This window comes from Canis lupus, chromosome 2 (genome assembly GCF_003254725.2).
Source record: "Canis lupus dingo isolate Sandy chromosome 2, ASM325472v2, whole genome shotgun sequence".
Lineage (NCBI taxonomy): Eukaryota > Metazoa > Chordata > Mammalia > Carnivora > Canidae > Canis > Canis lupus.
The window spans coordinates 51202228-51218400 of record NC_064244.1 but is presented as its reverse complement, the minus strand read 5'-3'; the positions used below and the strand labels follow the sequence as shown (position 1 = coordinate 51218400).

The following is a 16173-nucleotide window of genomic DNA, read 5'->3' as shown; positions in this document are numbered from 1 at the left end:
AAGTCTCAGGGGTAAGTTTGTTTTACTAAACTCAAAACTTGTCCAAGATCACCATTAAGATTTTTTTAGAGCCCCTATAAAGGTACATAGACAGGCCTCAGATGATTCACCTACCAAAGTTCAGCCGACAGTGATCTTTACCGCCGGGTTTAGAAAACTGTGAAGAGCTCACTCGCTCTACAATTCAAGAGCTGAAACCACCTCAACTCTACCAGCGTGAACAGTCACTCTAATATACTTTGACAGCCTCCCCACTCCAATTATTTTCATAAAAAAACAAATTAAAAGATGGTTCTGTTTTAAATAGGATTTCTGCTAAATAACTATTATCTGGGAAATACATATTATTTGCAAGCAGTGAGTAGTAATGGAATGGAACCAGGAGTCAGCTTTTGAAGCAGGAAGCTAAGGCATCGTTTTGTAATGCCTGAAGAGATTTTTAAAACTCATCTAAATACCATTAAACATCTGCCCTTTTTATTTCATTGATTTAAACCATTTCTGAAGACTCATGATTCAAAAAGGTAAAGATGGTAATTTAAAAGCCATGGGGAAAAATCTCTCCCCAGGGAACTTTTCAGAGAAGCAGCCACCAGTCTCTGATAAGTGATGAATCTGTTGTGGTATTGCTTTCAGGACAGTATAAATTTATCTGGCATTATCTCCCAGGAATGCATGCACCATTTCCCTGGAAGCAAAGATCCGAATGGCCTGGCCGTAAGAGCAAACAAAGCAGGGGGAAGTAGGAGAGCAGGGCAGAGAGCAGCAGGTTCCCTGGCTTTAGATGGGAAGATATCTGTGCCAACAGTTACCATCATTAGAAATAGTTTAGCGAGATAAACGCTGTTTGCAAATTCAATTTAACGAACCAGGAAGATGATTTTGAATGAAGGAGTCTCTGATTGTTTCGGACTTTTTTCAGGCAGTATGTAACTTAAAGTGTTTTAAAGGACAATCCAAACAATAATGAGCAGGAAAAGGTAGAGGGGTAGGGAGGCAGGGGAGTAGTTTACCCATATTAGATTAAAACACAAAAACAAAAACAAAACCACCACCAACAAGGTGCTTAGTCTTCTGTGGATTTAATAGCATGAGATCTCTAAGTTTGAAAAAACATTTTCCCCTCACTGGCATTCCTGTACATTATCACTCTTCATAATTTTGTTGTCGCATGCAAAAATATACCTCCCAACACGGCATCTGATCTAAATCTATCATCAGATGCATTACTCCCCAATTACTTTAAATGTCACTTTTAAATTAATTATAATTAATTTCTTTAGCAGCAACTTCAAAATTAAAAGGACACTTGAGAAGAACCCCACGGAGCTTCGCCAGAGAGAAAGCACTCAGGGAAGGCTAGAATGTAAACCCTTTCAGGACTCTGGCATTGTCGGGGCCTCTGGGATCTCAAGGGCTCGCCCCACACTCTGGGTACAACACAAAATGGGCCACATTCACCTGCTCTTCTGGACTCAACTCAGCATGTTGTGAACCCCACAGGGAAGGGTTGCTTTTTTCTTCGAAGCACAACTGCCCTCCCCCCCAAATTTGTACTTTTCAACAGACAGAGCCAAGTCACGTGGAAAAAGTAAAGACTTGCTAGTAAGTTCTTGTCTGAAGTCACAGTGCGTAGGCAAGTGGAAGGTCAGCCCAACCAAGGTACATACCTTCCAAAGGATCTTTATTGAGCCCCAGCTGGCTGATGATATACCTGGGAATGTCAGATTTAATACCCTGTCCTTCTTTTGCATGGCCTTCTGCAGCTTCCAATAGGTAGTAAAATTCTTCAGGATCAAATTCCTAGCAGAAGACAAACACAGATGGATAGTTATTTGAGCCAAAATTCTCTGAGGTTTTATTACACAAATTCCTCTTACAATAAAATTTGCTGGATATACATGGTTGTGGGTTATTTGTGCAGAAAGGAAGCAAGAGACTTTTACAAAGTATGTAATTCTTACTTTGGATTTGAGGCCTTTCCTATTCTAAGGCAATACAGGTAGGTAGGTCCTTGGTACCTCCTAGAGCGACCACTTTCAATTTCCTGGTACTGTAGCTTTGAAGATCTCCCATTGCCATCTTATTGGAAATGAACACATTTAAAATTTAAATTATGCCTTTTTAGTAAAATCTTAAGATCCAAAATCTCATCCAGAAGATTGTTTCTCTCCATGTAAACAGCCACAAAAAGAGGAATGCTAGAACACATATTCTCAAAGATTTTTCAGGAAACTCCATTAGGACAAAGGTATGCAAAAGTATTTTTTTTTTAAATTTCAAAATTACCAGTTTTTATCCATGCACACTAAAATTAATATTCATATAATGTGATGATTAAGACAGAAAATTACGAAATTAATGCTTTCGATTACCTATGTATATTTTTAACATTTGGTAGCACATTTTGCCTAAGTATTTTACTCCCTCTGTCTGTTACTTCTAGGACATAATAAAAACCTTTGGGATTCTATCACTGTGGTGGATGCCTTGGATTTATTTTAAACAATTATGTTTACATATTTAAACCACAGTGGCTATTTTCAAGTCCTATTTCCTAGATTTTACCCCCTCAGGATATTTCCCATTTTGGTTAATTCCCCAGGTAGGCACCTTCAGAATATTGGCATTTCACCTGAGAATAACTCAAAGGTTTCTAAAGGTCATGTAAAAAAAAAGCTCGCTGCAAATGGAGTAAAGCCAAAACCAACGTCCGCTCAGCACCCTTTCTAGAAACCTACAATGACACAGAGCGCAGGTCTGAAACAGAAGGTGTAAGACCACGGGTTGGAAAACCACCCCTAAAATTCTGAGGCTCCAGTCTTATCTGAGCTTTAAATAGTGTTGAAAGCAGCAACATTTTCAATTCTACATTTAAGTTCACTTGTTTCTATCCTTGAGAGGCTACACTTTTACTTTTTCTCTACTGGTGAGGAATGATTATTGAAAAAATTCATTTCCTCTTTTAAGGCAAGATCTTCTATTAGTGTATCTGCTGAATGGTATTTTCCCCCAAATTAAACAAATGCAGGAAGTACAAGCATGTGGTGCATAATTCACAAAGTACAATGGAAGGCGCAGTACAAAAATCAGACTTCCTTTTGCTTGCATCTGCCAGTCACACGGTTCTCCCAGAAGCATCCAGAGTATTTTTTCCCCTTTATCCTTCCAGAGACAATGCCAAATGGTGCTTTTAATTCTGTGGTTCTAAGGGTCGTGGCCACTGATGGAAACACCTACTCCACCAGACCCCTCCCTGTCTCCTCAAGATTTCCCCTCTTCCATGACTCATTATGCATCAGTATATATTTACGGGGCTGTGAACATTTCATTATTATAAAAAGCCATGAATGTTACTCAAAATAAGGGCGAAATCCTAGCAACACCACCCTATATGTGTATGTGTGAATGCGGAATTCTGAAAAGCTGTGCTGCACATAGTGTTTCAAATACTTTAATGGTTAGCGGAACTTAAAAGTGAGTGTTGATGCTATGTTAAGCCCCTTACCTTAAAACTATTCTTTCTTTTCTTTTCTTTCTTTCTTTCTTTCTCTTTCTTTCTTTCTTTCTTTCTTTCTTTCTTTCTTTCTTTCTTTCTTTCTTTTTTAAGACTTTGTTTATTCATGAGATACACACAGAAAGAGAGGCAGAGATACAGGCGGAGGGAGAAGCAGGCTTCTTGCAGGGATCCCAAGGTGGGTCTCAATCATGGGACCCAGGATCACACCCTGAGCCAAAGGCAGGCTCAACAGTTGAGCCATTCAGGTGCCCTCCTTTAAAACTATTCTTATGTTCAAAGCTTCATATGTGTTCGCAGGGTGGGCTGAAATTTCAACCAAAATTATGTGAAACAAAAATTTTAAAATAGGAAATGACCAAGGGCAATATAATTGACAAAATGAAGAAATCTCTGAAAGTCTCACTTCTACTGGTCTGTATGGGATCCTAGTACACTCTCCCAATCGGGTTGCTGCTGAGCATTTATTTCTGACATGCCACATTTTAAAAACAAATACGAGTGACTGAGGGTTATGATAAATCCTATCTCTGACTTCCCTCTCTCTGCATCCTGCCAACTCCAAAAAAGCGCGGCCCAGCAAGTGCTGTAAATAAGCTGTCACATAGTAATTGTCCTGAGATAAGGTTCAGCCCATTAGTTCATGATGATCTTTCCAGTTTGACCAGAATGTGATATGATTATCACTTAATACAGTACAAGTCCTAGAATTTTTACTTAAAACCAGAAAACAAAATCACATGGGGTTGTGCCCATAAACATTCATAAGTTGTCGCTCCTATTGACTCTTTCCATTTAACTCTGGTCTTTGAAGCCAAATGAAACTGGAGGTTTCTGATGGTCACTGCTTTCCCACAGTTAACAATAAGTAATGGAGTCTCATCTAGGGAAGACTTACCAGGCACTCCAATAACCGAGCTGGGCGGGCAATAACAATTAGGATCTTTCGAACTAGTTGTTTAATAAATGCCAATTCTCCACTCTCTGAACGATCATGAGCCTATGAGAAAGCAATGAAAAGCAATGATGAGACAGGGTTGCTCTATTAAATGGAAGAGAAAAGCAGCAAAGCACGCTAATTAGATAATTGCAGATACCTGAAAATTGAGCGATTGAGAAAATGCTTTTCAAAGATTGGTAAGTGGATATTATCTCTTCACAAATGGACACCATTAAAATTTATCCACAAAACAGCTCTCTTGGCTAAATTTCCATTGTAAAACTTTGCTTTATTCTGTGTTAAAATCAAATGTTGAAACTCTCAATGGGAACCACGAATGGTGGAGAGGTTTCACAGCTTCTATACAGTAAGCACATGGTACAAACAGAGTAGATGGATGATAAGGAGGCTTGATTTGCCAGATGTTGCAGAATAAAGTATGAAATGGCTAACACAACGAATGGCGGCTTTTGTTATCCTGGGTCTTCAACACCTTTAGGAAAATGATTTTATATGTACACCCCCTATTTGTCTATAAATTATTTTATACCATGTAAGAAGCGTGCGTGGTTTATTTCAAATGTTGGGGGGTGGATAATGCTTATACTTGGACATGTGCATACAAATTTGATTTCACACAGTGAATAATACTGAGGCACTCAACTCAGTAAAATTTAGCAGACTTTCCTTCTTTTTAAATTTTATATTTGATGTTGCCTAATCAAGCACCAAAAAATATATCCTGACGATAAGAGTCATTTTAATTCTCAATGATATTTTCTTGAAGAAATGAGGTAAATCTGTTATCAAGGCAGACATAAAACCAAAGTTGTAAAAGTCTAAACACATAAACTTCTACGCACACTCACTTTAAGGCTGTTGTAAATTTTTAAATTGTTATGATTTACTTTCCTCTGAGGATTAAAGAAAATCTATCAAGAAGATGCTGGTGCAATAGAATAGAATTTCACAGACATACTAATAAACATTTAAAATCACTCTTGAAGGTGTTTTATTCTAAGTAGCAGCTCTCTGATGGAAAGAAGAGGCAGACCAAATCTGTGAGAAATCATGAAACTTAGTAGGAACATGTCTACTGATTTTAAGCCACCAAATCAAAGGCACCTTTTCAAGATGTAGGTATAGGAACATATACAGGCAAAAGCAAAAGAGCCAACATTTCAAAGAAAAAAAACACAGGGGAAAATGACCACTGGTGAAGAATTATGGAACAGAATGTGTTCCAAGAAAACCAACTTGTAACTACAACTATGGGTCCTGAGAATCCAGTTGGGACGTTAGAACATACATAAGGAGATATACCCAATATTTAAACTGTCTTTAAGTTTTCTTTCCAATTTTTGTTTTGAGCCAAAGAGAGACTTTGGAAGATCTAATGAACACCAAGAAGTACAGCTATATGCCTTCTTTATAGTTTATTCCTTTTTTTTTTTTTAAGATTTATTTATTTATTTATGAGAGAGAGAGAGAGAGAGGCAGAGACACAGGCAGAGGGAGAAGCAGGCTCCATGCAGGGAGCCCGATGTGGGACTTGATCCCGGGACTCTAGGATCACGCCCTGGGCCAAAGGCAGGCACTAAACTGCTGAGCCACCCAGGAATCCCCATAGCTTATTCTTAATAAAAACTAAACAGAAAATCTTAAAGATGAAGCAAAAAAGCCACCTAGCCTCTTGATGGACAATTTGGGCTACATACAGAATTTCCTCTTACCGTAATAATTAACTGCTTTTGGAATTCAGGAATATAAAGAAAATCTAAAAAGCCTGGACATGTTTTGCTGCTCTCTTCAAAGAGAAACATGAACTCTGTATCTTAAAAAAATCTTCAAATAGCTGAGTTAGATTATACAAATTCCATTTTAAAAACTGTAAAAATAATCAGTTCATTCCTGCTTCTTGCTTCTAAGGATTATCAGCTGTAACTCAAGCCAAAACATACAATGGGTAATGTTAACTCAAATAATATTTTATCTACTAACATTACTGGGGAGGGAGTTTTGTTAAGGCAACACCAAACAAAATCACACACTTAGCATGAGAAGAGAGAGAGTTTCCAGGCTGCCAACAGCAAGCACCAACACTAATGGATACCCTGTGTTTGTATTTTAAGTGCTGGCTGCTGTAAAAAATACTAAGGCCCATATTTGAGCAGGTTATAGTTTCCTACGTATATGACTTTCTTTGGCAAACACACCTAAGTGAGATAACACATGGAGGCATAAAAGCATTCATCTGGAATTGACCTGGACCTCAGGACTTTGAAAAGGTATCAGTTAAATCAAGCTGCTGCTCGAAGTCACAGGGGGACCCTGTCTGGGTCCACGAAAAACTGACAACAGGGAAAATGGCCAGGAGATAGCCAGGGGTGGGGGGGGGGGGGCACACAATGTCACAGCTGGAAGTGACAACCATTGCTTCCTGGGGAAGGCAAAGCCAATTCCCATAATAAGGGCTCCTTCGAAAAGGCATAAGTTCTCCTGGGACTGTTTAGCTCCAAAGTCTGGAAGGACGCTGTCAATGTGATTCTAAAGATAGTTTTAATTTTCACAAAAGGATGAAAGAAAATGTTTATCTGTGCAGATAAACAAGAAAACATTCTTATTCATTCAACAAGGCTTTTCATACCACAAGTATACATGCTTCTCTGTCCCAAAGACGCATTTTCCTATAAACCAACAATTTATTTATTATTTAAGGTTTTTTTGTGTGTGTGTGTGTGAGAGAGAGAGAGCAAGCAAGCACACAAGGGGCGGGGAAAGGGAGGGAGAATCTTAAGCAGGCTCCATTCAGGTGCCTCACGGTGGGTGGCTGGGGGGATTTCAACATGAATAGACTTGGATATTGATTCCATCCTTTCCAGAGAAGCTTCTGAAGGAATTAAAAACACAGGACTAAACTAGTAATTGTGATAATACCCTGGGACAGAACTGTGGACCTAGAGAAGGAGGATCTTGCAGAGGCTGACTACAGAGTTGCTCTCTTACCTGCTTCTTCTGTTTAAAAATGCACCATGTGGGGCCTGGATGGTCCAATGTGAAGCATCTGCCTTTGGCTTAGGCCACGATCCCAGGGCTCTGGGATCGAGCCCCAGGTCGGGCTCCCTGCTCAGTGGGGAGGCTGCTTCTCTCTCTGCCCCTCCCCACTCCCTGTTTGTGCTTTCTCTCTCTCTCTCAAATAAAATATATTTTTAAAAATGTACCATTTAACAAATATTTTCAAGACATTCTCATAGCAAGTAATATGCACATTGTTCCTAGCGGTTTTCAAGAGCTAATTTGATTAAGATGAACTGAAGTGCATTATTTGATGGTAAATCAAATATTTGGGCATACAAACCTATGTATCTTCTTTCTCCCTTCCTTCCACAGTTACTGAGGAAGCAAGGACTAGCCACGGCGCTAGGTACCAGAGAGTTCAAGGTGATGTGGATACGATCTCTATCCCTTCCCAGAGCCCTCGCACGATGTTGAAGCAAAGCCCCAAAACAGATCATTAGGATGCCTTGTGCTCAACGGGCCATGTCAGGGTCTTTCCTTGTAGGCAGAATGGCACCACCAAAGACTGTTAGATGTTCTTACAAACGCAGAGAAGCAAGAATTTGAGGGTTAGGATTACTGCCTCGGTAGAAGGCTACTCAGTAGTCAGGCAGACACATGAATCTGAAATCTTAGGGACAGCTGCTGGTCTGAGATACAGAACGGGAGCCGTGAGAGCTCACAGGCCTCTGAGAGAGCCAACGAGGTCACAGGAGAGGGCAAAGGTGGGCCGCAGATCCGGTCACAGGAAAAACTAACTTTCAGAAAATACGAGTTAAGAAGAAGCAGAGAAGAAACAGAGGGACTAACAATAAGAAAGTCTTCAAAGGAGGGAGGTTAATAAGACAGCACCTGAGGTTTTGAGTGTTGCTAAGTTTGATAATATTCCAGTAAAACAGGCCTGCTCCGGTTAGATGTCCAGCGGGTATGACAGTGAGGAGGACAGAGGACTTCAGTGAGTTTAGTGACAGGAGGGCAGAAGCCAGTCCTTCCACAGAAGTTCTTCTGTGGGGTGGGCACTATCCTGGATGAATACGACAGACAGAGGTCCCTGCCCACCCAGCCCCTGTACCCTCTGCTGGTGCCAGTCCCTCGGCTGTCAGCAGCCTGCGACGAGGTAAGGACCATTACTGAGAGCAAGTGTCGACTCTCCCATTTTTACATTTCTTATACACCCAAATGCACGCTCATTTTCCCATAGATTTATTTTCATTTTAACTGACAGGAGACTTGGTGCAAGATGAATTGGAAACGAACAAAAAATCAAAATCAAGAAAATCACCCCTAAAGCACGGGGTGAGAAACACCGCCTGATGGACTACAGAAGGTTGAAATAGGAGTAATGGAAACAGAGGATAGGAAACTCTGTTGGGATGTGTGGATGGGAAAGAAAAGAAAAATAGTGGCTCCTGGTCAGAACTAAATTCAGTAGGGGCAAAGACAGATGGATTTCCGGAAAACCAGGATGCTAACATTTTGCTTCAGTTCCACGCAATTATGTACATATTCATGCTTAGGGAAAACCACCTACAAGTATGCTGACGTGGGCGTAACTTCTGCCCTAAGAGGGAGAAAAACACTATATATATATATATATATATATATATATATATATATCTCCAAATATATGGGCTAAATAAGGTTTCCCTTTTAAGCTGTGGCTGACCAATTTCAGTCACAAGAGCAACATATGCACTAATTGCACCCGCCCTACACGTCCCTTCCTGTCCCGGTGTTATCAGGAGCTACACATTCAAGTGCTAGGCTCAGGCAGGTCCTGTGTTTATCTGTCTTTTGGAAATTGGATATTTTGTTAGAAGAGGAACTGACACTAATGAAAATATAAGTTCCCATTTACTACCCAATACCATGCTTAGGTTAATTAATAGGACACACGGCCTGGAAGAAGCCAACCATTTTCCATTTAGCTTTTCCAGATATTAGAACCAGATAGCATCATCAAATAACACACACGCACTCAGGCAATTTATAACTTTCTGGTTGGGGGTAGGGGGAAAATCGCTGCCTCAAAATCCTTCACAATCCACTTATCCCAGAGCCATAGATTGTTGGGTCCCGAGGTTCCTGTAAAGGTTATTACATTAACTTTCTATTACTATAAATGATGACGGGAATCAATTTATAGCAAGTAGCAATCAGGTTTTTTTCTTCTTCTTTGCTTCCCTGGAATATGAACTCTATCCTCATGGTTAAAACGCGGGAGCAAATGCACTCACGATATATTTCTTTTTTCAGGGGGAAAGCAAAAACAACTCAGAAAACCATATATGGTGTCTGGTTCATACCTCTTGTAGCAATTTATCTAATTTGTGCTGTAATTCAAGGAAGTATCGTGAGGTGATGAGACCCTGGTGGGATTTATCCAAACAATCTCGAGCCAGTTCAATAATCTGATGGTGAGTGAAACTAAGCACTCCATCTGCTAGAGGAAGAACGTGGTCAGGGGAGTAGCTGGTGATAATTTCCTTCAGACGCTCTTCCATCTGAGCCGTAGCCTAATTAGAGAAGACAGGAACACACAGATGAAATACGACAAAAGACACACGTGCACAATCATCACATTTATCTAGCATTTGCAGAGATCTCCACAAATCATGAAATAGAATTCTAGAAACTAATGGTGTATACATCCTGTCATTACGTATTTGTCAAAACCCAACTCAAAGAATATACACCATGAACAGTGAACCTTAAGGTTAACTATGGACTTTGGGCGATTGTGTCATTGATTGTTAACAAATGAACCACTCTGGTGGGGGATGTTCGTGGGAGGAGAGTACATGGGCGCATGTGTCGGGATGCAGGGAGTGGGTTGAGGGGGGCATGGTGGGGGGTATATGAGAATCATCAGTACTTTCAGTTCAATTTTGCTGTAAACCTAGAACCTCTCTAAAAAAAGTCTATTTTTTAAAAGAATTTTTAATTTAAATTCAGTTTAGTTACCATATACTGTATTGTTAGTTTTGGAGGCAGAACTCAGTGATTCGGCAGGTGCATGCAACATCCGGAACGCATTTAAAGTCTCTCTTTTTTAAAAGCAGCAACAGCAGCCTTATCACATGGAAGATTTGAAGGATGCAAGGAAACTGACTATCTTAGGGTGATTATTATTATTTTTTCCTATCCTATCAAATATAAAATGGTCCATGTAAGCTTCTTCAAATAAGCCAAAGAATAACCGTGCATTGTTATGCTTTCATTTTAGATCTTGAGCTCTTTCTCCTGATGGATGCTCAAAAATATCAAGTTACGGATCCCTGGGTGGCGCAGCGGTTTGGCGCCTGCCTTTGGCCCAGGGCGCGATCCTGGAGACCCGGGATCGAACCCACATCGGGCTCCCGGTGCATGGAGCCTGCTTCTCCCTCTGCCTGTGTCTCTGCCTCTCTCTCTCACTGTGTGCCTATCATAAATAAATAATAAAAAAAAAAAATCAAGTTATGTCCTTACCTATTCAAAACTCAGGACCGTTGCTAGAATCCCACAGGGCGGGCCAAGAGTTGTTTTCACGTACCAGGAACATCCTTATCCTACTCTCAGAAAGCTCTATCATGAGCAAAAGGCCAAGGAGATTCCCTTGGTAACATGTATCAAAAATTCCCTTTCCAACTTTGATTTTATTCTCTGTGAGGCTCTCCTGCCTAATCAATATCTCCCCTGCTTATATTAATTATCTGTGCAGGGGTGGGGAGGGGGTTCCCTCTGCCTCCCATTCCTCCTCTCTCTAAAATCCCAACTAGCATGAACTGCGTAGAGTCCAGGACCTATTTCCCTGGCGAACAAGGGACATGTAATTAATAGCTAAGACGGTTTTAATTAAGGACATCAATGTCAGGTTCATTACAAATAATAAGTACTCTACTTGTGATTTATGAAACCAGAGATTTTTTTTCCCCTTCGTTTCCTTGCCTTGGGCTACACAAGTAGTAGGGGAGGAACAAGAACACGACGGAAAGGTTATCTCCTCTTGAATGTGTAGGAACGTGGAGGGGAAAGGCCGTGGGAACCAGATGATGGGTAGTGTCAAAGCTGGTTTGTGCAGCCAGGGCACCTGGCAATGGCTCTTCAGCAAATCCTCTCTGGTTCAACTTGAATTCCCTTTGCTAGTCTCGTGGGGAACACTGCAATTTTCCCTTCCATTCTAAATGAATATTTTTTAGACATATAGTTGTTGAAGTGATAGAAAGTCACAGAAAAGAAAAATGAGGTTTTCTTTGCCTATTTTTTTTTTTTTAAATAAAGACTTTCATCACATAGCACTCTGCAGGCTTCTAAGGAAGAAAAACGATGGCTGCCTGATGCCTCAGCAGCAGGCCCAGACCACGGGTAGAGGGGCGAGAAGGTGTAGAGGCTCGTGCTCCCAGGGGCACCTCATCAGGCCCGCCCGGTGGGTAGGGCAACCAGCAGGATTCACCTTAGTGGCAGTTTAGCACACGGAAGAGTGTCGCAAGTCCTCAGTTGTTTCAAAAAGATATTTAGTGATTTTCACCTTTGTTAGAAGCTATGGTGCTGTTTTACACAAGTCTAACTCATTACTACTGGATCGGACCATTACTTCCCATAACAAAACCACCTTACAGATGCGACACCCACGGTGTCTGTTCGTTTGGATGCTCGGCATCTTCAATTCAATTCATTACCTTGGGGAACCTTTCTTTGTAGACATGGTTCATCATAATTATTTCATGGTCACAGCATGCAGGAGAACGTCCAGGGCTGCAAGCAAAGCAAATTACCCTTTTACACTTGCCTCAGCATGAAATGAAAATAAGCTTTTTATTTATCAACAATTGGCGGGATCAAAAGTACTATATGACCTTCATAAGAAAAGTATATTAGGTAATAAACTACAAAATCAGTCATTAGTACACACATAAATGCCCATAAGCAGTGACACCCTGAATAGGACTCAAAAGGGAAGCTCTAGAAATGGAATGCCACAAAGTAATGATCGCGACAATATAAAACTAGTTCAGAAATGTTCTCCGATTGAGATTATGCTCTGTATGTAGAATGCATTTCTGTAGTTCTGGAAACCAATTAATGAATTGCAATATAAAACAAAACAGGATGGTTGCAAACGGCAACATCTAGGACACAGTGAGCGGTGTAATTTCACGGCTCTATCATACACCTGCGCTCGGCCATGTGCCACGGGAGAGGTCTGAGAGTCTTCCACAGCACAGGTGTTGCCACTGAAATCCATTTTCTAGCCTAGCAAATATGTATTTGGGATGCTGAGGTAAGCATTACGTACAATATGCAACAGAGTCACATAATTGTGGTGCACTTTTCTTTATTTCAAAATAGTAGGGTCGTGGTTCTTCCTAGTGGTACACAGTTGTACAACTTCAGCGTGTTTACATTCCTGGGAGAAGAGAGCCTGTGCCGGATATCCCAGGAAGTCCTTTCATTAAACCATAAAATGGGCACCCACATGGTAAAATACACCACCTCTAAGTGAATCCATAAAACTGACCTTTTATTCACTAACTCAACACAATAACCCATTCCCAAATCATTCAATATGGCTACATTTATTACTCATTTATGATACTAAAAAAAAAAGGTACAAAGGGGACGGGGCCCCTGGCTGGCTCAGTCAGTAGAACATGCGACCCTTGGTCTTGGGTTCATGAATGTGAGCCCCACATTGGATGGAGAGTTTACTTAAAAAAAAAAAAAAAAAGATACAGGGGAAAACCTTCCTCAGTAAACCTTGATATTCAGCTGAACACCCAACCAAATAATTTTATAACGAAATCTTAAACAGGAAAGTTCACCAATTCTGCAACATCAAGATTTCACACTGGAGACGGACTGCCTTGATCATCCCACAGGGAAGGACCTGCTACCCGCCACTGCTGGGACAGCAGAAGCCATCAGCCCTTAGTCCCTTCAGAGATGGCCTCAGCAGCAGTCACCTCACCTAGGCCACCTCCTCCCCAGGGTACCACACTCAGTGACGGAGGTACGGAGAAAAAGTAAGGGCCAACTGGCACAGAGGGACAACTCTGATGTGCCCTGCCATCCCTAGAGCTCCTGATGGTGTTGGCTGTGTGGCAGCTGTAGTTCTCTCTGCCCAGGTTGGCTTGCTTGCCTTCCTTAGGTATAAATCCCGAGCACTCCCTAATAAACATCCTGAACAAATCTCTGTTTTAGAGTCTACATCCCAAAAAACAAAAAACTAAGACTGATCGACCAATCGATTGATCTACCTGTATGTATGTATATATCTGGCCCTATTCAATGTCTAAATTCAAGGGACAAAAAAAAAAAAATTCAAGGGACATAAACCCCTAATCAATCTATTATCTATCTATCTATCTATCTATCTATCTATCTATCTATCTATCTATCTATATCTGGTCCTACTCAATGTCTAAATTCAAGGGACATAAACCCCTAACAATCTACTCATAATCTTGGAAAAAGTAAAACTCATGATTGGGAAAAAGAATGAAAAATAGGGGCAAACTTTTATAAAATGGAATCTGAATGAAAATCCTTTTATTTTTGCTGTCCTTCCTTCTCAGCCAAGCTTTACCCCTCTTCACATAGGAACATGAAGCGCTCCCACACCACAAATGGTAGGTCTTGCAATTTCCAATGGCAAGAAGGTTTCACAGGAGGTCCCTTTAGTCCATTGTGATTACTGCTACTACCCCAATTAACAAACTGAGAGAAATTAAAAGGAAAACAGTCAGATGCCTTCCAGTCGTAATTAATAATATCATGTAGAGATGGGGAAAAAAAATCACACTATATCTGGGGGTCGATCACAAATCAATTTACACACAGACGAATTAGAGGACCAAGAGGCTTCCCTTGAAATGGTTAAAAACAGATAATCCAATGAAGTCACATTTTTCAATCAGGTCCACATACCTCAGACTCCGGGAACGGGGGCGCATGGGCGTGTTCCTGCATCTGTTTTCCGTGGCGATGCTTTCGGTAGTACAAAAATGTTTCGAGAGGAAGTGCAATTCATCTGGTGTTGGTTGGTACGGTAACTGATGCAGCTTCTCCTGGGAGGAAGAGGAGGACTACAACAAACCACAGTGAGGTTAGGGGACCACCTTCGAATGAAAGACTTCAAGTGAATTAGCAATTAAAACAGTGAACCTGGAGGACAGCACCATTTTATATTGTTGCCTTTTCAGGTTATAATTACAATCATCAACGTTTAAAATACAGATACCCTTGCTGCTTTCTCTGCGAGGTCAAAATGCCCTCCATATTTCATCTCCTTTGTCTATAAGACCATTTCCCAAAACATACTTTCCTGTCTTGTAGAAAACTCAGGGGATCCCTGGGTGGCGCAGCGGTTTGGCGCCTGCCTTTGGCCCAGGGCGTGATCCTGGAGACCCGGGATCGAATCCCATATCGGGCTACCGGTGCATGGAGCCTGCTTCTCCCTCTGCCTGTGTCTCTGCCTCTCTCTCTTTCTCTCTGTGTGACTATCATAAATAAATAAAAATTAAAAAAAAAAAAAAGAGATTCTCTTTCTCCCTCTCCCTTAGCTCCTCCCCCTGTTCATGCCAGCTCTCTAAATAATAAATAAATAAATAAATAAATAAATAAATAAATAAATAAATAAAATCTTTAAAAAAAAAAAAAGAAAACTCAGGCTCTGAAAATGGGCAAGACACTTTCAAAGCCGAAGCAAAGAGAAAAGTTAACACCTGGAGAATCTGAGTGCATGAAGCGACAGATTAGTTCTCAACTGCGGATGGTACCCTTGTTTGGAACACTGCTCACGATGAAACACTGTGACTTTCAGGTGAGTAATATAAAATGAATTTTATGATGTGTGATCATAAATAAGGTAATGAAATCTTCCTTTACAAAGCCTGCTGTCTTTTGAGCCTTGATATAGGCCTTGGGTAAAAAGGGCAAGAGATGAAGATCCTTTTCTCACTAATGTCATTGTTTTAAAAATTGCATTTTTTTTCTTTTTTCCTTCGGCTAGGACTTTTTTTCTTTTTCTTTTTTTTTTTTTAAAGCAGCTTCAGTGGTGGTCAGTTTTTTAATACCTTGCATATAGATTTGTTTTTTGAAAACTGAACTTGATACTTAGAGCAAGGTAATGTAGGAAAGGTGAATAGCTAAATAACACTGTTTTTAATGAGAAATGTAATATAAAGAGCCTTTTTGTTTTTACTGAGAGGTAAACTCTATAAGAATTCTAACAAAGGAGATTGAGAAATTTTTGAGCAATAGAATCGTGATTAGAATACGCATCTTTGTAAGTGTAACATTCATCTGAAATCTCAGTTTTAGCAGTCTTTTTTTTTTTTAAAGCTGTCATTAGGTTCACAATACACTTCATAAACACTGAAGCATCACAATGTAGGAACAGTAGAAATTAATGACTAAAGCTTAAACTTACCCTCATACCTTGAAATTATAAAACACCTTTTAAGTACATACTGAGACAAAGAGGAATTTTTATAATGTAATGAGATTGTTTTATAAGCCATAAAAATGAGAACGCTACTAGAAAGATTTATGAAATAAACCAAATCTCTATTCAGAAGGTACAGGCACGGTCTTAAATACTTTTCACTATGGAAAGAAAACAAAACACAAACTAAGTCAACTCAAGCAATCAGGAAAAGAATAATAAAATAACTGCAAG

At 40.2% G+C, this 16173-nt stretch overlaps 1 protein-coding gene across 13 annotated transcripts in view; it reads right to left on the bottom strand.

The window, feature by feature from the left end:
- MAST4 (microtubule associated serine/threonine kinase family member 4) overlaps positions 1 to 16173 on the bottom strand; it is a 544916-nt gene that overhangs the window by 50854 nt on the left and 477889 nt on the right. For all 13 annotated transcript variants that reach the window (XM_049103363.1, XM_049103372.1, XM_049103368.1 and 10 more), the window contains 5 exons: positions 14421 to 14578; positions 12173 to 12248; positions 9821 to 10030; positions 4416 to 4517; positions 1671 to 1803 (listed from right to left, as the gene is read on the bottom strand). In XM_049103363.1, coding sequence (XP_048959320.1) covers positions 1671 to 1803; positions 4416 to 4517; positions 9821 to 10030; positions 12173 to 12248; positions 14421 to 14578 — 679 coding nt within the window. The remainder of the gene's footprint in view (positions 1 to 1670; positions 1804 to 4415; positions 4518 to 9820; positions 10031 to 12172; positions 12249 to 14420; positions 14579 to 16173) is intronic.